The sequence below is a fragment of the Tachypleus tridentatus genome, chromosome 13, assembly GCF_004210375.1.
Source record: "Tachypleus tridentatus isolate NWPU-2018 chromosome 13, ASM421037v1, whole genome shotgun sequence".
Taxonomy (NCBI): Eukaryota; Metazoa; Arthropoda; class Merostomata; order Xiphosura; family Limulidae; genus Tachypleus; species Tachypleus tridentatus.
In genome coordinates, this window is record NC_134837.1 from 37,323,917 (window position 1) to 37,343,853 (window position 19,937).

General features: G+C 32.5%; 1 protein-coding gene across 7 annotated transcripts in view; it reads left to right on the top strand.

The window, feature by feature from the left end:
* Positions 1-19,218, top strand: part of LOC143238552 (myocyte-specific enhancer factor 2-like) — a 166,558-nt gene extending 147,340 nt beyond the window's left edge. For all 7 annotated transcript variants that reach the window (XM_076478890.1, XM_076478892.1, XM_076478894.1 and 4 more), the window contains 7 exons: positions 5,603-5,806; positions 9,081-9,245; positions 9,763-9,916; positions 10,379-10,587; positions 11,091-11,190; positions 11,677-11,788; positions 14,682-19,218. In XM_076478890.1, the coding sequence (XP_076335005.1) occupies positions 5,603-5,806; positions 9,081-9,245; positions 9,763-9,916; positions 10,379-10,587; positions 11,091-11,190; positions 11,677-11,788; positions 14,682-14,958 (1,221 nt within the window). In that variant the 3' untranslated portion in view covers positions 14,959-19,218. The remainder of the gene's footprint in view (positions 1-5,602; positions 5,807-9,080; positions 9,246-9,762; positions 9,917-10,378; positions 10,588-11,090; positions 11,191-11,676; positions 11,789-14,681) is intronic.
* Positions 19,219-19,937: the final 719 nt, after the last annotated feature.

The following is a 19,937-nucleotide window of genomic DNA, read 5'->3' on the forward strand; positions in this document are numbered from 1 at the left end:
GTGAGTGTTGACATATTGTTTGTATTGTCCATTACTTTCTTCTTTTGCTCTTTCCACTATAAATCACATTATCAGTTTAGAATGGCAAATACTTTTATTGACCACCTGAGCCATCCAACCTAGGAGATTCAAACTGTGTCAGTTTCCAATATGCGTTTTCAATAAATATTGGTTACAAAGGTTCAGTTACTGCTTTGAAAGAAGTAGAAACTCGCATATTACTGTTATTCAAAAACGAAAGTTTTAAAACAGTATATGTGTTTTTCCAACTAAATACCAAAATGTATACCAGATTTTCTTGGTACTGGACACAATGTAACACACAAAGAAATAGTTACCTTACTATTATATGAAGTGTAGTTTCGCAGTGATTTGTCCTTCCCTCCCTCCAGTGGCACAATGGTATGTCTGCGGACTTGTACTGCTAGAAACCAGGTTTCGATACCTGTGTTGGGCAGAACACAGATAGCTCTTTGTGTAGCTTTGTGCTTAATAACAAACAACAACATTGCTATGATTTTGCTTTCAGTTATATAAGTATACTTTTTTACTTTTTCAAGTTTACACAATAAAACATTTCTAGCTTTTATTACTGTGTACTGTTAATCAAGAGATTTCTAACTTATCAAGGTAAATAGTGTCAGTTCCAGGTTCTTACCATTCTGTTTTACTAATACCAATGTTATTGAGTTTGGGGAGTCGATCACCTTGAGATACTCGTGACTCGACATTTATTTACCCATTGTGCACCATAGCACTATCAAACATAATTATGTTAAACAGTGTTCACAGAATCATTAACCTTTTTCTATTTTCTGACAGATTTATCAGTTGAACTAGGCATACTGGAAGCGTGTTTTATCGTGTGAAGTATTTGTGGCGTACCATATGTGTTATCTAAACCGCCACAATTTTTTATTGCAATGTTATATATGTAAAAAAAATTTGGAAAACTCAGCTGTATAGGTAAACTAAAATCATTAGTTCCCTTTTTCATATTATAAATTCTTACATTGACCTAGTTCAACCAGTCACGACACTCCTTGTCAGTTTCAAATACAACATAGTTTATAAACACCTATTTTGTTTTTTTTCTGTCTTCAGTGACGTCAGAGTTCTTACTAATTCGCTATTATCAGTTTCTTTATTTTGACACTGATATGTATTATTACAGTCTAGGTATATACAATGCTGAGATGACGCGATTGGACGACGAAATATTTAGTGTCTAGTTTGAGACTTTTGACGGTTTAGGAGTAATGTTTTTAAATACTGTACTTAAAAACCAAAAAAAACATCGGTATGAGTGCTTTAATTACTTAGTACTTTTAATCTATAGTTTTTTTACATTCGAAGAAGTAACGTATACAATATACCTTTGTTTTCCAGTATAATGTTTTATCTGTATGTTTTTGTGTGTAATAATTTGAATTTCTCTTATTTTTTTGTTATGTGTCACTTGATTCGCAAGTTGCAGGTCGTGGGTTCGAATCCCGTCACCAAACATTCTCGTCATCGTGTGGGTTTTATGATTTCCTATCTCTGTCAATCCCACTTTTAGTTGGTAAAGAGTAGCCCAAGAGTTGGTGTTGGGTGGTGTTGACTACTGCTAAAAAAACAAGACAAAAAAGTTTAATGAGTTGAGCCATAATTATGGACAGTCTGTGCAGATAGCTTATAAAGATTTCTGTGTGCAGTTCAGAAACAAACAAACTTTATGTTACATAATTGCTTTAGACAGTCTGTAGTTGCAAACTCAACCATATATATGTATATAGACACACACACATTTCCTTTGTTCTTCAGAGAATACAGCTACACTTTTTCCAGAATTGTCTGGTTGTCCAGAAACAAAGCAATAACATAGTATTATTTAAAGTACATGGCATAAACAAAATCACTGAAATATTAATCACGCCCTTAAACACGTTTGCTTATATTTGTTTTTTCTTCTTTTGTATTGGAGTAACTTGACACTTATCTGAATATTAAAATTCATTATTTCTGGCTTGTTATCACAAGTCAAATAAATCGTATAAATTGTATTACAATAAACCAAAAATAAAAGAGCTTAACGTTAACGAAGATAATTACCTATAATTAGAATAACAGATACTTAATGACATAAAGCAATACATCGGAAAGTAAAATATATAATAAGTTTAATGAATTGAGTAATTAGTTGGACATTATGTAATGTGTACTTCAAATTTAGTTTTCAGCAGGGCACTGACACATTCTGAGAGTTGCGGGTTTGAATCCATGTCCCACCAAAATGCTTGCCCTTTCAGTCATGGGAACCCGACAGTGTGATGGCCAATCCTACTATTCATTAGTAAAATAGTAGCCCAAGAGTTGATGGTGGGTGGTGATGACTAGCTACCTTCCCTCTAATCTTCCACTGCTAATTAATTAGGGATAGCTAGTGCAAATAGTGCTTTTGTAACTTTGCACAAAACTGAAAAACAAACATTTATCTGTCCCCCACATTATCAGCTTATAAACTTATAAGCTAAAATTCAGGGTTTGATTTCCTGTGGTAGTTGGATCACATATAGCATGCTGTGTAGTTTTGTACTAAAAATATAAATCAGAATGTATATATTTAAATTTTTATCAATATTTATTGATAGTGAGGCTGTGTCAGTAGAAGCACAATTTTGTCGTTAGGAAGATAGTTGTGCTTGTTTCACACATTTGTATGGCACAAATGTTATCTATGCTAGACATCTCTAATTTGAACATCAGGATTGTAGAGTAGGCAGCTAGCCAATAGCAATCAGCATCATCTGTTGAGCTACTCTAAACAAAGAGTGGGATTTGACAGTCTCTCTGATGATGCATATATGGTCCTAAATTACAAAGTCTGGTATATATACATATATATGCACACACCCACACATGCTGCATCAAAAGGACGTGAAGAAAAAGTAAAAGCTTAGAAAATTCCCAAGCCTGTTGAGTTGTGCATTGCATCATAACAGTAATTTTTTCCATTAAGACAATGGATAAAAGTGCTACATGGCCACTATAAGCAACTAGAGGTACTATAATGCATCATTCTAATGCAAATATCCAGTTAAATTTTAAGGGCTTAAAGTTCATCTATTAGTTTATCAATTTTATCAGTGATACATGTTATTGTGATCTAGTAATCATGTGATTTTGCAACAGAATACTTTATTCAGTTACCTATCACAAAAGTTAATACTAGAACACCACTCAATGTATGTCTGAAACCATTATTAACAGATGGCCGTTCCTACACTGTCATTACTATAATCGGTGTGATAAGATATAACATCAGTGAGATAGTCGAGGCATCAATAGGAAGAGACTTGTATGGTCAAATAAACCCTCTAATTATCAGCACGAATAATTTACTACATACATACTTTATTAGGTCAACTTGTTTCTTTACATGGATACATTTTTTTACAGTACCTAATAATGAATGATCATTAGGTCCTTTTCATCTTTTATATCACAAATATAAATATATTACACTTAATCAAGAGAGGTTTACATGAATCATATTGGCTTCTTAAGTATTTTTTAATATACCATAGATGGAAGGGTAGAACACATCTGTAAATGAAAAGAGAAATATGTGTTTATTTGCTGGTTATTTTACTATTATTCATTATTAATTTTGTTAGTTAATTCATAATTAAAATGTGATGTCATTTGTAAAAAAAAGAGTATGGAATTAATCTATAGTACTGTGCAAAAATGGTAGGACAAAGTAAAAAGTAGAGATCAGGCTCCTTTCAAAGACAAATGCAAGGTAAATCACAAGTGAAACATCAAAATTTTATTAATTTTCATATTTAGTACAACAGAAACTCAGTCTAAGTGCTTGACATCAGCAAACAGTTAATATTTGTGTGTCCCCTTTTGCTTTAATAATTGAAGACAGACTATCAGGAATTGTTGCAACATATTTTAATCAGTGTCCTCTGGAATTTTATTCCAAATCTCTCAACTATACTCCCATAAATCTCTTTGGATTTTGATTTGTCAAATTTGTCAGATTTACCTAATTGGGATGCTATTTGGGCTATATGGGGCCATTGCATCATTTGAATGACTCCAGCAATTTCTTTCTTAGCTAAGTAATTTCTGCTTAGATCAGATGAGTATTTGAAGTCATTATGTTCTTGGTAGTAGAAACCTTAACCCATAATTTGCAAACCACAGGGTATACCATGAAGGATTGGTATCTGATGGAACTTGCACTGATCCATTATTCCATCTATTTTGCAAATCTTTCCTCTCACCTCAGCAGCAAAATACTTTCAAACCATCACACTCTTCCCCCATGCTTCATGATAGATAGGTGTAATGCATTGAGATATTGTTCATCTTTTTCTAATGGATGTAAAAGCTATGCTTTGAACCAGATATTTCAAATGTGAACTCATCCATCCATAACACCCTTTTCAAATTACCAACAATAAAGTGTTTGTACTTTATAGCAAATTTCCATCTCTTGACAATATTTGGAGATTAAACTAAAGGTTTTTTGTTTTTTTTAACTGTTTGAGTCTTCTTGATACTGTAGATCTGGACACTTTTTTATCATTTGTTACATGGTCAAGCAACTGATGCTTGAGATCAGTGGCAGTCTTCCTTCTGTCCTGAAGACTGCATAAATGAAGATACTTAACATCAGTATTGAATTTAGGTGTTCTACCTTTTCCTTTTTTTAACAAATTTACATGTCTTGGTTTCACAATCTTGAGTACACTTGACTGTGTTTGGGGTGAATTCCAAGTCTACAGCAATTTTTCAAGTCTAACCAGCATCAAGTAAAGCTTTTATGCTAACTCTCTGCTCAATAACAGTTCTCTACACTTTTTATGCCATGACATGATAACAAAACATTATAGTATTAAATGTTGTTTTTACCAAAGTTTATTTGTGAAATGCTCTTAGCTTGATTTCTTCTAACATATACTGTTAGCACCTTTCTATGTAGTTGAGACATTGCATGGGGTACAATGACAGTTATTCAAGACTCTAAATTTGATCAAGATGTTCATTTAAACAGAACCCTTATGACATGCTCTTGATACAAGTATATGGGGATTCCAAAAAATGATAAGTATTCTTATTCTGACTCATTCAATTATTAACAGGGGTTAGTAGAGTTTTACTATAGTGTTGAATTTTACATTCTGTAATGGCATGGATAATTTTTGGCATTAGGGTATGATATCTGCCATGATTTTTCAAGATGCCAACTTAGGATTCAAGGCATGGGCCTAGTATCCTAGTTCCTTGGGACATCTGTTTAAGTTAACGAGATTATCATAGTGTTACAATATAAAAATAATATGTTTTAACCAATATTTTGCAGTTTAAGGCATATTATTCTGAATTATTCATTTTAGGCTTACAGTTCAATAGATAAAAGAATTATTAGTTTCTGTATTATGACTTAAGATTCAGCTTTCTAGTAAATATTTATATTAATATACATGTTGTGTAGGTAGATTTTTCAGTATTTCAGCAAGCAAACACAGAAAAATTCAATTTAATGTTTGAAGTATTCACCATTTTAATTTTCTTATTACCAATATCTCTTTTATCATTACAGGTTACGTTTACAAAACGCAAGTTTGGTTTGATGAAAAAGGCTTATGAACTAAGCGTGCTTTGTGACTGTGAGATAGCATTGATTATCTTCAACAGCACTAATAAGCTGTTTCAGTATGCTAGTACTGATATGGACAAAGTGTTACTCAAGTATACAGAATATAATGAACCCCATGAAAGTAGAACAAACAGTGACATTATAGAGGTAAGCACTTAATGTAAATTGTGTTTCATAATGAAATATTAACACAAGTTGATTATATAGTTTGAAAGGGAAGGCATAAAAATATTGTCACTAAAGGCTAAGAAAGAGGAAAAATAAACTGCTCAAAATTAGAGGAACAAGTACGTTTCCTTATATAATTTATCTCAGTGTTCCAAATGTAATCATATTTTATTTTTTAGGTAATTTGCCTCATTTCAGTTCCATCTGTGTCCATTTTTTAATGTTTAATGTGAGATGAACGGTAAAACATGGACAAGTAAAATGTTTTAAAATGACCACTATCACCAAAACTGATATCCCTATTAAACAATATTTTAAACAGTTTACACATTCCCGACACCGATTTGGCACACTTCGAATCAGTCTATAAATGTTATCTTGGGGTATGGCAGCCCACTCTTCTACCAGGGCTTGTAAGAGTTCCTGTACATTCACTAACATGCCTCACAACATATCCCAACAATGTTCAATCAGATTTAAATCTGGAGATCTGGTGGGCCACTCAAAAGTCTCTATTTCTTCCTCATCAAGGAAGTGCATACACAGTTTGGTGACGTGGGCTCAGTCTTAACCTGCATGAAAAGGAACCCATTGCCGACAGCACCAGCAAAAAGCCTCATAACGGGTTCCAGAATTTCATCTTTATATCGTTGTGCGTTCAGAGCACCCCTGTTGAGTATGAGTAAGTCCGTGGACCACCCAAGCATATGCCTGCCCAGACCATTACAGAACCTCCTCCATAAGCGTTGACTTGCACAGTGTTACAGGTGGAAAATCACTCTCTTCAGTGTCTCCACACTCTAGCATGTCCATCATCATGAGACACAGTGAACCTGCTCTCGTCTGTCCACAACACGGTGGCCCATTGATGAAGTTCCCAGTTCAGGTGCTGACAAGTAAACTCCATCCTGGCTGCATGGTGTCGTGCTGTCAGAATAACGCCTCTTGCAGGCCATCTGGCCCTAAGGCATCCTTCATGCAGACAATTGCAAACTATTTGGGTCAACACACAGGTTCCAGTGGAATGCTGAAGGTTATTTTGCAGTGATCGAGTCATAACTAACCTGTCTTGCAAAGCAGAGTGTCAATGTAGCACTCTTCTCTGGCTGTTGTGCAGTAATGACGGCCTTGACCTGGTTTCCTGCCATAAGAGTTCATCTCCTGGTAGCATTGCCAGAGTCAATTGATGACACACTGATGTGCTGTGCCACCCTCCTTTGGGGCTGGCCATCCTCCAGCATTTGCACTGCCCTAGCCATCTCATTCTCTATCAGATGGTCAAATGGCACCTGACTGCTTTAGTGCACAAGATAAAGGTACACACTGACAAAACGAGCCACAAAAGATCCATGTTGGTGTTTGTTTCGAGAATTAATGAGGAGTGCATAGTTTCATGTAACAGCCTTATATAGGGTACTTTGAGTTGTTTTCTCCTTGAGTGAGGTGAGTTGCCTCAAACTTCAATTGCAAGCTTAAAAAATACACTTGTAGATGAACAGATATGTTTTTCATACATAAATTTAGTTAATGACAAAAATATACTGAAATATGTACTTGTTCCTTTAATTTTTTTGAGCAGTATATATAAACTACAATAGATTAAGTGTTCATTGAATATAGATTAATAGGCATTTTCTTCAATGATAAATTTCTCAAATAAAAACTTGTAGTACTTGCAGATTCAGTTGCTAAACATAATCTGTGATTGAAGTTAATTTGTGGTTTTTAGAAATTAATATTGCTTATTTCAAAAACTTCAATTGCAATGACTAATGTTAAAAGCATAAGTGGAGGAAAAAATGGGGGAGAGTGACATTAGACCCTACCAGAAAATGTTATATATTAAAATATCTAGTTCGGTAACATTGTTCACCCATGTATTATTTGGCAATTCAATTTTGAACTAAACGTCCATTTGCAACTTTTTTCATGCTTTAATTGTCAGAAACTTAAGTAAAAAAAGCATTGATCCTAGGGTACAAGCTACAACATGTGATTATAAAATGTGTCCTAAGTTTTCAAGGTGACTGAAGAAGTAGGACACACATTGCAGTGGGGATACACCATCTATCAGTCTAAACTTACAGTTTGCTAGTCTCACATACAAAGATTAGAAATTAGGAGAGCGAGATGTGTGTGCTCAAGTCCACAATGTCCCACATCTATATCACCATTCATGTAATATTATATTTAGGGACAACAAAAGACCTATTGATCCGTTTTGGCTGCCCTATCTTATAACCTAAACTATTTTTAAAATATTAAATCCAGCCCTTATCATTCATATAGTTATCAAGGTTTCTCTTAAACATATATTGCCTGCACAACATTTAAAAGCAACCCATTTCAGAAGCTAGCCATCCTGTTAGAAAAATAAAAGTCCTAGCTGAAGATGTCTTCTACCTTACCAAAATTATATTTGTGTCTACTTGTATTACTATTCTCATTATGATGTATCAATATTATAAGTTCTCTTTACAATCTTAAACACCTCAGTAAGACTTTCCCTAACTGTTCATTTTCAAGAGGAAACAATCTGAGAGCTTTCAGCCTCTTCTCATATGTCAACCCTTTCAACAGAGGCACCATTCTAGTAACCCTCCTTTGAATCCTTTCCAACAATTCAATGTTCTTCCTAAGGTAAGTAGCCCAAGACTAAACACAATACTCCAAATGTGGCCTAACCAATGACATGTGCAATGAAATTATAACTTGTTTAGATTTGTATTCTGTATTTCTCTATGTACAACCTAAAGTCCTATTCTTATCAGTATTAACAACACACTGCTTGTTTGACTTTAGAGGCTAATAAACCATTATACCAAGATCCTTTTCTTTCAAGATAATGTTAAGGTTATTTCCATCCAAATTATGCTTATAATTTAAATTACGATAATCCACATGAATATCTTGCATTTATTATAATTAAAACCCATTTGTCTAACTCACTAAATGAACTAAATCCTTCTGTAAAGTAGCAGTGTCCTCTTCACAGCCAGCAACACTCAAGACATTAATATTATCAATGGATGTAAGTAATTTATTGACCATTCCTTCATCTGTCATTGGTGTAAATAAAAAGGAACAAAGTTTTTAAGACTGAGCCCCAAGTACTATTTTTCATCTTGATTCTAAATTCACTAGTTCTAAGTTCTACATTGGTTTCTAACTTTATGAGTTACATAGCTGATTTTTATTTTGTTTGGTATGCGTGACAACTGGAACTTTTAACATTTATGTACAATTCCAACAGGCTCTTAGCAAGAAAGAACACAAAAACAGCAATGGCTGTGATAGCCCCGAGCCAGATTCAGATCAGTACTCACTAACCCCACGTTCAGAAGCCAAATACAACAAGATCAATGAAGAATTTGAGCTGATGATGCAGAGAAACAGTGTTCAGTTGAATGGAAACAGGGTAAAAAAAAGTATTTTGGTTGGTTGATTAAATGGAAGAGAACCTATCAACAATGAAATAGGAACTACTTTTCATAGTCTATTATTATCAACTACTGTGTGATAATATACTTTAAACAAAACTGATTAATTTTATTCTGTTTAATACTAATATATTATATAGACATGCTACTTTAAATGTCTTCTGTAGTATTTTAATATACCTGTTTAACATCAGTTCCAAGAAACGGTTTGATCTGGTACTTTTGCTTATATTGTTTATATTACATTTTTTGTGTCTGTGGAATAGAAACTGGAGAAATTTACTTAACATGACATACATATATTTTTCTTGATTGTATAAAATACTAAATTCTGCATTTACAAGTGTACAGTTCTATAAAAGATCGTCACTACAGAGTTTGTCAAATCAACCTACTCTTCGACAGTTAAGATTTTCCTATTTAAACCAAAACCACAATTTCTGTTAATGTCTCATAATAAGTCTGTCATTGTAGGCCATTTCTGTCTTCTTTCAGCCTCCTCAGCCATCAATACTCAGTCAAAACCTTGCCCAAATGCCAGCTAGTATGCCCGTAAATACATCACCATATCCTCAGGATAGCACCCTCGTGCCTCCTTCACCCCAGATGCCCCCTCACTCCAGCATTAGTCCACGTCCAAGCTCTTCAGGTAAATAACCATCACTTATTTATTAATGTTTTTCTACATTTATTTGTGGCTGTTTTAATTCATGTAGTAGTACATACTATTGAAATTAACAATATGTTACTCTTCAGATTTAGAGGTAACTCTGGCATGAACCAAAAGTCTTGTAAGTTGTTTTACTTTATCACAGATTATAGGTAAATAGTCAGTTAAAAAAGTTAGACATGACTTTGTTGTTTAACTATAATAAAGCAAAGAGAGATTTAAGATGGTTTGGTCAACACCTGTCTCAGAGATTTTTAAAATATGTTTTTTCACTCTGTCATTCAGCTGTGGCTATTATACATATACAAGTTCTGGTCAAATGGTTTTTGTTTTCCTCTTTATCCCATCAATTTAAGTATGATAATTGGTCAACTCAGTTATTCTAAGTTGTGTGAAAATGTTTTTTTTTAAATTTGAAGTTTCTACCGATGTTTTGATTAGGAGCTTTGCTAGACATAAATGGAGGAACATCTAATGGATATCATCGATCAGTTTCCCCACAAGCTATACCTGGAAGCAGTTCTCCAGGAGTATCTACTAACAAACATGGAAATCTCAGTAAACAGCCTTCTCAGGCTAGTCATGGAGCTATTCAGCGACCCAACCTCCGAGTGGTCATCCCTAATTCTCACACATCATCCGTCTCTTTGGTAAGGATATTTAAATATTATGGTAGCAATGTCTTTTGCAATTGAAAGCTTCTTTTCTTTGTTAAGAGACAATAAATTTGACTCTTATTCTGTCGTTCAGGTACAGATACAGTGATAAGAATAAGTAACATTTCAATCAATCTTTATAATTTTTAAACACTGGTGTTTAGCAGAAGGTACATAAATTTATTAGTCACTGCTTTGGTTCAAAGGTCTTTGTAATACATTTTAGATATATGCAACCATGTACACAAATTATGAACATTATTTTTAGCCACTGTTAACTTTTGTTGTATTTTTCTTTTTCAGAACTTTTAATTTACAAAATAAGTCCTGTTTTTGTTTTGTGTTTTCAAGGTACTTGTTATTTACAATCTTAACACTGGAATATAAAAATAAAAACAAACAAGCTTCATAATTTTAAGTGGATTGAGCTTGTTAGCTGCTTTTGATGTATAGAATTTTCAGAAATGGCTTGTTATTTTGTGTTTTTTCTATAAAAGTCAAACCGTACGATGAGCACTCCTATTGTTTCCATGGCAGCCCCAAGTATTCTAGGAATGGCCAATTATCCGTCCAGCCTAACATCAACATTTCAACCCAGTATGTTTGTTTGTTTATTTGCATAATTATAATTGATAGAATTTAAAACAAATACTTGAAATATGTATTAGACAGTATTATTAATATAAACATTTAATAGAGAAATATTATTTCAAATTTTTATTGAGATTATTTGTGGGCAAAATGTAATCTGGAATTTAAGGTAAAGCAAGTGATATAATTTTGTCAGCAGTGAATATACAAAAGATAGTGATATATAAAGTACTTCTAACCATGTAACAAAATAACTTGTAAAAACAGTTCTTGTGATATTAAACACAGAAATATTTCTAGTTCATAATTATAATCAGGCTTTGCGCACATGTATGTTTAAGTAACGAACCTATACAAATTGTGGCACGACACATCAATATTACTTGTGATTACCATTAACGCAGAAGTATATTTTAATAAATGTGTTCTGATGCACAAATGTCATTCTAATATGAAGTACTAGTTCAAGATGCCATTTTTCATTTGTTATAGGTGACTTCCAGGTAAACACAGAACTGAATTTGACAGGTTTCAGCCCTCCTAGCCTTCTTTCTGGTTGGCCATCCACACAAGGATCATTGTCAGCAGCCATAAGTCACAACAGGTAAGGTAAGATGCATGTATGTAGCAGGTGTTGTGTTGAAAATAAACACTGTAGAAAACAAATGGTAGTGTAAACAATGTGACTTTATCAATATTTGTAATGAGATTCATTTCATCTGTCGGTGAATAGAGAATAATTACACAAGTATTAGTTAAAGTTAAGATAAAATAAGTGTGTTTAGAATTGTTAAAAACTTTGACATGTATTTTTATTTGTTGACCTTTAACAATATTTATTCCATACACATCTTGGTTTTAAAGATATACCATTTATGAACAAGCAAATAACTCATAAATGGAGAGGTATATACCTTTTAATTGTTAGTGGTATAGAATGAGGGATGAACCTTCCTGCTGACAGTATCACAGATGTTATTCAAACCACACCCTTCAAAACCTTTATTAATATACATTAATGCAGAAATATTGACAATAACATAATGTATGAAGTAAACATTACAAAATAATGGCAACAAATCAACAGATGTGTTGAAAGAGCCACCCAAATGTGACAAATCTCAGTATAGTGGCTTCAGTGTCAATTTTTGTCACTGTTCTCGGTCAGTCTACACAGTATCTATGCATAAGTTAGGCTGCAATATGCAGCTACTGACACACATTACCTGTAATGTTGATTTGTTCAGAAGAACTGTGTTAAATTGTTTTTCAACTGAATACTGTGACAGTATCTAGATGATTTTGGAGCACATTGCAAATGATATACTTAATGTGTGAAGATTTTATTTTAATACTCTTTAACCTTTCACACCCTCCAAAGGTGCTATGGCCTACTTATACAAAATTCTAATCTTACACCTCAAACCTAGTTTGTGTATGAAATTTTGCCATGATTGGATTTCAATCCATATCACGAGTCCAATCACAGCAATCATTAATTTATTCTACAACTGTTCTTCTTGAGAAACAGTTTTGGTAAGTTGTTATTTAAAATGTTTCATTTGTTATTGTCTAAGTCTTTGTCACTGTTGGTTTGGGTGTATGACATATATAAATGAAACCCTGGAAGAACCTAGATCCTGGTGACCTCAATATTGTTATCACAATATCTCATACCATTAACAATTAATTAATTCCCATATACCTCTACCTTTATAAATCAACATGTATATCTCACAAAATATGTAATGTTACTCTCCCTATTGTAGTCATAACAGTTCACAGTAACTAATCTAACAAAGCGATAAATCAACTGATGGTAGCTTAGTGCAAGTTACAGTAAACAAAGTAGTGAATTACATTATGGATAGTTACAGTTCACTTGCCTAACATAATAAGTCTCTAATTTTTATATTTTAATTACTTTAAAAACAATAAATATACATTGGTTACTTCTATATTTGTTGTTTCTTAAGTCTGTTTTTTGTAATGATAGGGGTGGTGTATAAATTATTTCGAATTTGCAAGTTGGAAAACAAAATATTAGTTTGCATAAAAATCAGAATGTCCTAAAATTACTGTAATTTAACTGGCTTTCTAACTGAGCTATACACTGGTTAAAAATTTTCCTTACCTAATCAAGGTGATCTCCATGATAGCATGCTGTAAAACTGGATCCAAAAACATCAAATATGTTATCTGGAACCAGATATCTTTGTAAGAATTGAATAAAGTGGAATCTACTCTTTCTATTACTTATAAATAACATAGTAGCAAATGTAAGTTATAAATGCTGACATTTTAAGAATAAGTTGTGAAAGGAGGGTATGACATTTTTCTTTTTCTCGTATAGTAATAAACTAAATTTACATTATGGCTTAGAATTATCTACTGTACAAGTGAGTAATTTTTACCAAACCAGAAAATTGTAGATGGGTTAAAAGAAAATCTAAAATGAGTAATTTGGAGTTAAGGGCTCTCATGTGATTGAGAGAAATGAAGATTGAGAATTTATTTAAACATTTCCTTTTGATATTAAGAAATTAAAACTTGTATTAACACTTTATGTATTGTGATTTGATGCTATGGTTATTGACATGAATTGATGATAAAACTTTTAAATTAAATTTTGAATATTACTCTGAAAAAGTTGGGAAATGTGCAGTTTGACCCTCTCCTATACTACATATAGAGTTAACTTTAATATATCAGTAATCCTTTAGTCCTTAGGTAATATAAAGTAATTGAATATCATAGTGTAATATACACATCTATTATAATAATAATCAGTTTTTGCCTGTCCTGAATATATAAATGCACTTCATTTAAACATATATAAGTATATGTTATTAAACATTTTGTACAACAACATATTAAAACCTTATAAAAGTTTTTAAAACCATCTACTGATAGCATTAAGTACAGTAAAGCTTAGCCCTGATAAAATTAAAGCGAAAAATATGAGTTAGTGTTGATTTATCTCTTTATTGAATATGTCACAATTAATAAAGGCTTAAATAATGTTATACCTAAGACAATCAGACTTGTAGATTTTCATGTCAGTGATTAGAGTTATTTTGTATTATTCTACAAAAACTCTAAGGAAGTATTGCTGCAATAGAAATAAACATTTGATTATCAATCTTTTTTGTGAGACTCTGATGGTCTACTATAGTGTGCAAATCTGGAATTTTTTTTTTTTTAATACAGTGGACTACAATTTTCTGTAGTTACTGTACATTAGCAGGTACAGTTGTCATAAATGTTTTTGTGGCAAGTGTGTTTGATTCAACAATAGCTGAGCTGAAGTTCTAAAATATAAAATACTGCTTTTAACCTACTGGTGATATAAAACTTCTTTTTAATTAAACCAAAAATGATTATCTCCAGAAACTTTATTGAGATTCTAAATAAGTTTTTTGCTTGAATATGATGTGAGGACCATAAAGAATATATAAATCAAATCATGGATATTATTGCAAATATATTTTCTTTAGCTCTAATTCAACTGCTGGGGCCAATATGCTACCTCATCTGTCTATGAACAATGGAACCCCACCATCTTCTACCTCTCCCCTTACAATTAAAGTGAAGAGTGAGCCAATTTCACCCCCTCGAGATATATCCCTTCAGAAAGCATCCTCAGTGCCAGATCATTTATCACCAGGCTATCAGCTAACACAGTCTGCGCACTCCTCACCCGACCCAATTTCTGAATATGATGGTCCGCTAAGCAAAAGACCACGAGTGTCTGCCGAAGGTTGGGCTACATAGTGATGACCTTTGTGATAGACTGATTAATATTATAATGTGAGTGTAATGTTTCTCATGTCATATTACACCTTTTCCCATCAGGGGTCAATTTTTTAGTCAGATGTGTATCAGGCTAGGTGTGCATATGCTGGATGAATAATTTCCCAGTATTGTTTACTTGTGTGTGTGTGTGTGTGTGTGTCTGTGTGTATCATCAATTGACCCCATCCATCCCCAAATCCTTTGGCTAAGGCCACTAATGTTTTAGTTAGGAGTGGAATAGAGGTATAATAGTTGGCTCAGGTTCCACAAGCATTATTGTGTGATAAAGTGATTTAGACATGAGTTAGCCTTATGAAGAAGCATTCAATGAAGATGAATGTTATACAGCATGGTAATGAAATGAATTATAGAAGAGTATTTTTAGATAATCACTGGCCATTGAGTGTTTGTTAAGGAAACTAAAGAAAATGGCCATAAAACCAAGCACTCTTTTGTGTGATGTTTACCTCTCAACCCTTTTACCAGCACAGAAACAATAGAAATCCTCAAGAATAAGCTCATCTCGATATGTTATGTACACACACCATTCCTCTCACTCCAGCTTGTCTACAGTAGTATTGCAAATGAATATTTACATTGGAATAAGACCTACGTACTGGACTTGTAGTTTTATACCAAAGGTTGTTGACATGGTATTCTTGGTAAATTATGGAAAACTGTTGTTGAGTAAATATTTTCAGTGAAGTATATATAAATATATATATATAAATAAATACATGTACATGTGTCTTGTTGAATCAGTTAACCAAATACAGCACTTATAATTAAGTCACAAAATTATTCTAAGAAGTTAGCCCTATTTTCTATTCACACTGTTGGGCAAAGATTTGCATTATTTTCAGTAGCTGCAGATTAAATCAGCAAATGCCTTAATAACTGTCATTGTTCCATGGTAATTATCAAACAGAATTATTAATGTTGAAGTTTTAGTATCCAGGAAGAATGTTTTGTACAGATCCATTCTTGATATGATGCTGTAAGTTAGGTTTAATATTAGTGTTTGTAACAGCTGTTGGGATAACCTTTCTTTACATTTCCATACCTGAAGATGAGTGTTGAAGTTTATATTACCACCACAGCTTGTTTGAAAGTGATATTTGTTTGAACAACTATTACTGGGAGATACGTTGAGTGTTTTTAGTTTCTTTTAGAAGTGTAAAATATAGTGTTACAGATTTGAACTGGTTTTATCAACTCTTTAATGTTTGTTTTGTAATGTTAAATAATACAATGGATTATAGAACAAGTTTACTTGTGGTTGCCTTCATGTTTACTGTTTTTGTATGATGTGATAGCTTCAAACTTACAGTGCAGTTTGACATATACTTTTTTTTTCTTCTTTTTTATAACAGTAATAATGAAAAGCATTTGTTAGTGACAAACAGTATCATAGATATCACGTAGATGAATACTATTATTATAATACACTTTCTAAGACATGGTTTGGAGGGAACAGGCAGAGGATAAAAAACAAAAGTTATGTTATATATTCTTATGGAAATACTATGTGTGGTTGATGGTTTCTTATTGTGAAATGTCAAGTTTATATTTAATATCTGTAGATAATTTTTCTTAGTATAAACCACACCTAGGGTCAATTTTTATGTTGTTTAAAGTTACCCTGCAGAATCCTTCTGTACTATATTTTAAATAACAAAGTTATCCAAGAATTATACTTTTAAATATCTGTGTGTGAGTTATTATGGGAAACTTTACAAAAAAAATTATATATACTCTTCATAAAAAATTTTTATGACATTAATCATAAGAAATATGTTTATTTAAGGTGTTCTTATTATATTTATATACATTACAGCATGAAAGTCAAGATGATGGGTTTTTTAAAAGCAATGGCTTTTTTTTTTTCCAAACATAGCTTGAATGTAATGTTGTGCCATATCTGTGTTGTTTTTAGTGCCAACAGTAGATATTCAGCATGTTAATAGATGGAAGAGGCTTAACTTGGAAGTTGTTGTGTATAGCTACCTATGTTAGTTCTAATATTGACCTAATATAAACAAGTTATTCTTTGTATATATGCTAATTGCTCCACTGTGATAAGCATTCATCTAAACATAAATCTCCTATATTGAGGCTCTAACCAGTTAAATGCTGTAATATTTGACTATAAACATGTTATATATAAATAATGAGACTCACTAGAGTGATGTGGTTTGATATGTATTTCAGAATGAAGTTTCAAATTCTACAGAAGAGATACAAACTTAGTCTTATTGTATTTTATAAAAGAAAAGGTTCTAATTAATAAGAAACTTACCAGAAAACACTTATATGCACCTACAATTGATTAGTTTTGTAGATTATTGTAACTTATATCTACATCTTTATCTGAATGGATGTGGAATTTCCATGGCAGATGTTATATAACAAAATAAAATTCTGGGTTACAGTGGTATGAAAACTTTGGTCAGCCAGTAGAAAAGTAAACTGAGAATATCACATTTATGAATATACTTGCAAAATAATGTTTGAAAGGAACTGAATATTGCATATATCCTGGTTGGTGGATGTAACTGTTTAAAGTAATTAATTGTTAGACCTTAACTAAAAATGGAGTTTGAAATTATTGGTATTTGATTGTTAATCAGCACCATAAAAGAATTTCAAACTATATTTTTATGTATTTTGTAACAATTTTGTTTTCTCTTGTAGTACTCTTTTTTTCCTTTGCTCTCCTGAACCTGTGAGATGATTTTTTTGTTTGATTTATCTGTAAAATAATTAACAAAAAAATTAATTATTTCCTTCACAAGAAGTTGTTTATGTGTAAAAAATAAAAATAAAATAAACAATGGACATCCTGTTATTAACATCTAATTAGCACAAAGATCATGAATACAGTATAGAAATGTATTTTTTATGAACAAACGTAAAACATTTGTTTTAAGAAAAACCTTAATAAAGGTTTAATTTTTGCCATTTTTCAACTCATAATCTGTTCTTTATAGTACAAGTTTTCAGGATTTTATCAACAAAGTTTAGTTTACTGAAAAAAAATCCTTTCTGAAATTTTACGTCCATTATGTCATAAAAAATTTAAAATCTCACAAATGCCAAGATGGAATTAGATAGGAGGGGTTGCCACTGATTTCGTAGGTATTTTCTACGTTGTAATTCATTAGAAAAAAGTGAATAACATACGACACAAAATATAATGCGAGCTATTCCTTCTACTACCACATAAAATGTTGACCTTTGTTTGTTTGTTTATAAAGTATTATCAGCAAATATATTAAGTTTGGTAAGATCTTAGATCAAACCAATTATGGACCACGTAGTTAATTCAAGGGAGTTATGACTGACCTTTTTGTGTACTTACCTTAAAAGGAAGCCTTTCATATTTTAAATTGGTCTATCAAGTTGGCAATTGATTAATAAACAGAACATTTACAATAGTAAACTTATCTTCTTCTTTTTAATATAGAAATATAGTGTCCACTACCGCATAATATGCCCCACCGTAACTGCCTTGTACTAATTAACTATCTGTGTTATTTTATTCTTTCGAGATTTTCTGGTAAAGACAGGTTTGAGAAATTATAAACTTTTCGTGCGGTCTTTTCCCCTCTTTTTATTAATATAAAGCGTATTTAATAACAAAGGGCTGCTACAGATTATGTGAATAAAACATATATATATATATATATGTACACACACACACACACAAAGTTAGAAAAACACCACTAACGTGGTTTTAAAAATATTTTGATTCGGATGTGTTGGTTTGAGTAGTTTGAATTGCAAGAGATGGCGCTGTATGTTTGGCATCGCTTTCGTAATAACTTTAAGAAGTTTATTAGCTTATTATTGTTGTTTGTAGTAAAATTAAAAACTGATAAGGAAACAGTTCTGACCAACCGGAACATAGCACAACTAACAACTATATTATTGCCGCCCGCTAGTGCTACAGCAACGAGTGAGAACTCGAGAATATCTTACTTATGATCTCTTTAAAGATTTGTATATACCTGCTTGAGGTCTCGTGTGTGCACGCTTTTGTCTGTTCCCTCCACTTCCGGAGATTAAATTATCAGAACTGTAGAGTTGTCAGCTGAAGTGTAACTATTAGAAAGTTGTTTGTCGCGAACCTGTTATTAAACACATTTTAGATAAATATGTACAACTGACATATCTGTCGAGCAGTTCTTTGTGTATTATTTTTATCGCTACGTAAGAAAATAAAGTGGTTGTACTTGATCTTGTCTTGCCGTTTCCTTTTCTTAAAGTCAGATTTTTATCGAATAATCACTTTAACTAACACCCATTCTGCGTGTCAATGAAAAAAATGTAGTCCGGTCACTCCTCGTTCTTTTAAAATTTTGAGTATAGATTTGATATATGAAATCAGAATTTGTCTAATACGATGGCTGAATTAATACTAGTTTCCAGGCTGTGAGAAGATAAACTTCGTACCTCAGGGCCTGGCATAGCCAGGTGGTTAAGGCATTCGACTCGTAATCTGAGAGTCGCATGTTCGAATTTCCGTCACACCAAACATGCTCCCCCTTTCAACTGTGGGTACGTTATAATGTGACGGTCAATCCCACTATTCGTTGGTAAAAGAGTAGCCCAAGAGTTGACGGTGGGTGGTGATAACTAGCTGCCTTCCTTCTAGTCTTACACTGCAAAATTAGGGACGGCTAGCGCAGAGAGCCCTCGTGTAGCTTTGCGCGAAATTCAAAAACAAAACAAACAAAACCACTGGTGATAACCACAAAATATGACAAATATTCGACAATGCGGTCTGAAAGAAACCATTGATCTCAGGTTCAGAACTAAGTAAACAATTTTCGAGACAACAACTGGCCAACAGATCTGAATACAAACTGTTAAAATATAGGTCTCACAAGAATTCATCTTTATTCTACATGTTTTCGATTTATTGTAGTGATCAAACTTAGTGTGACATCCTACTT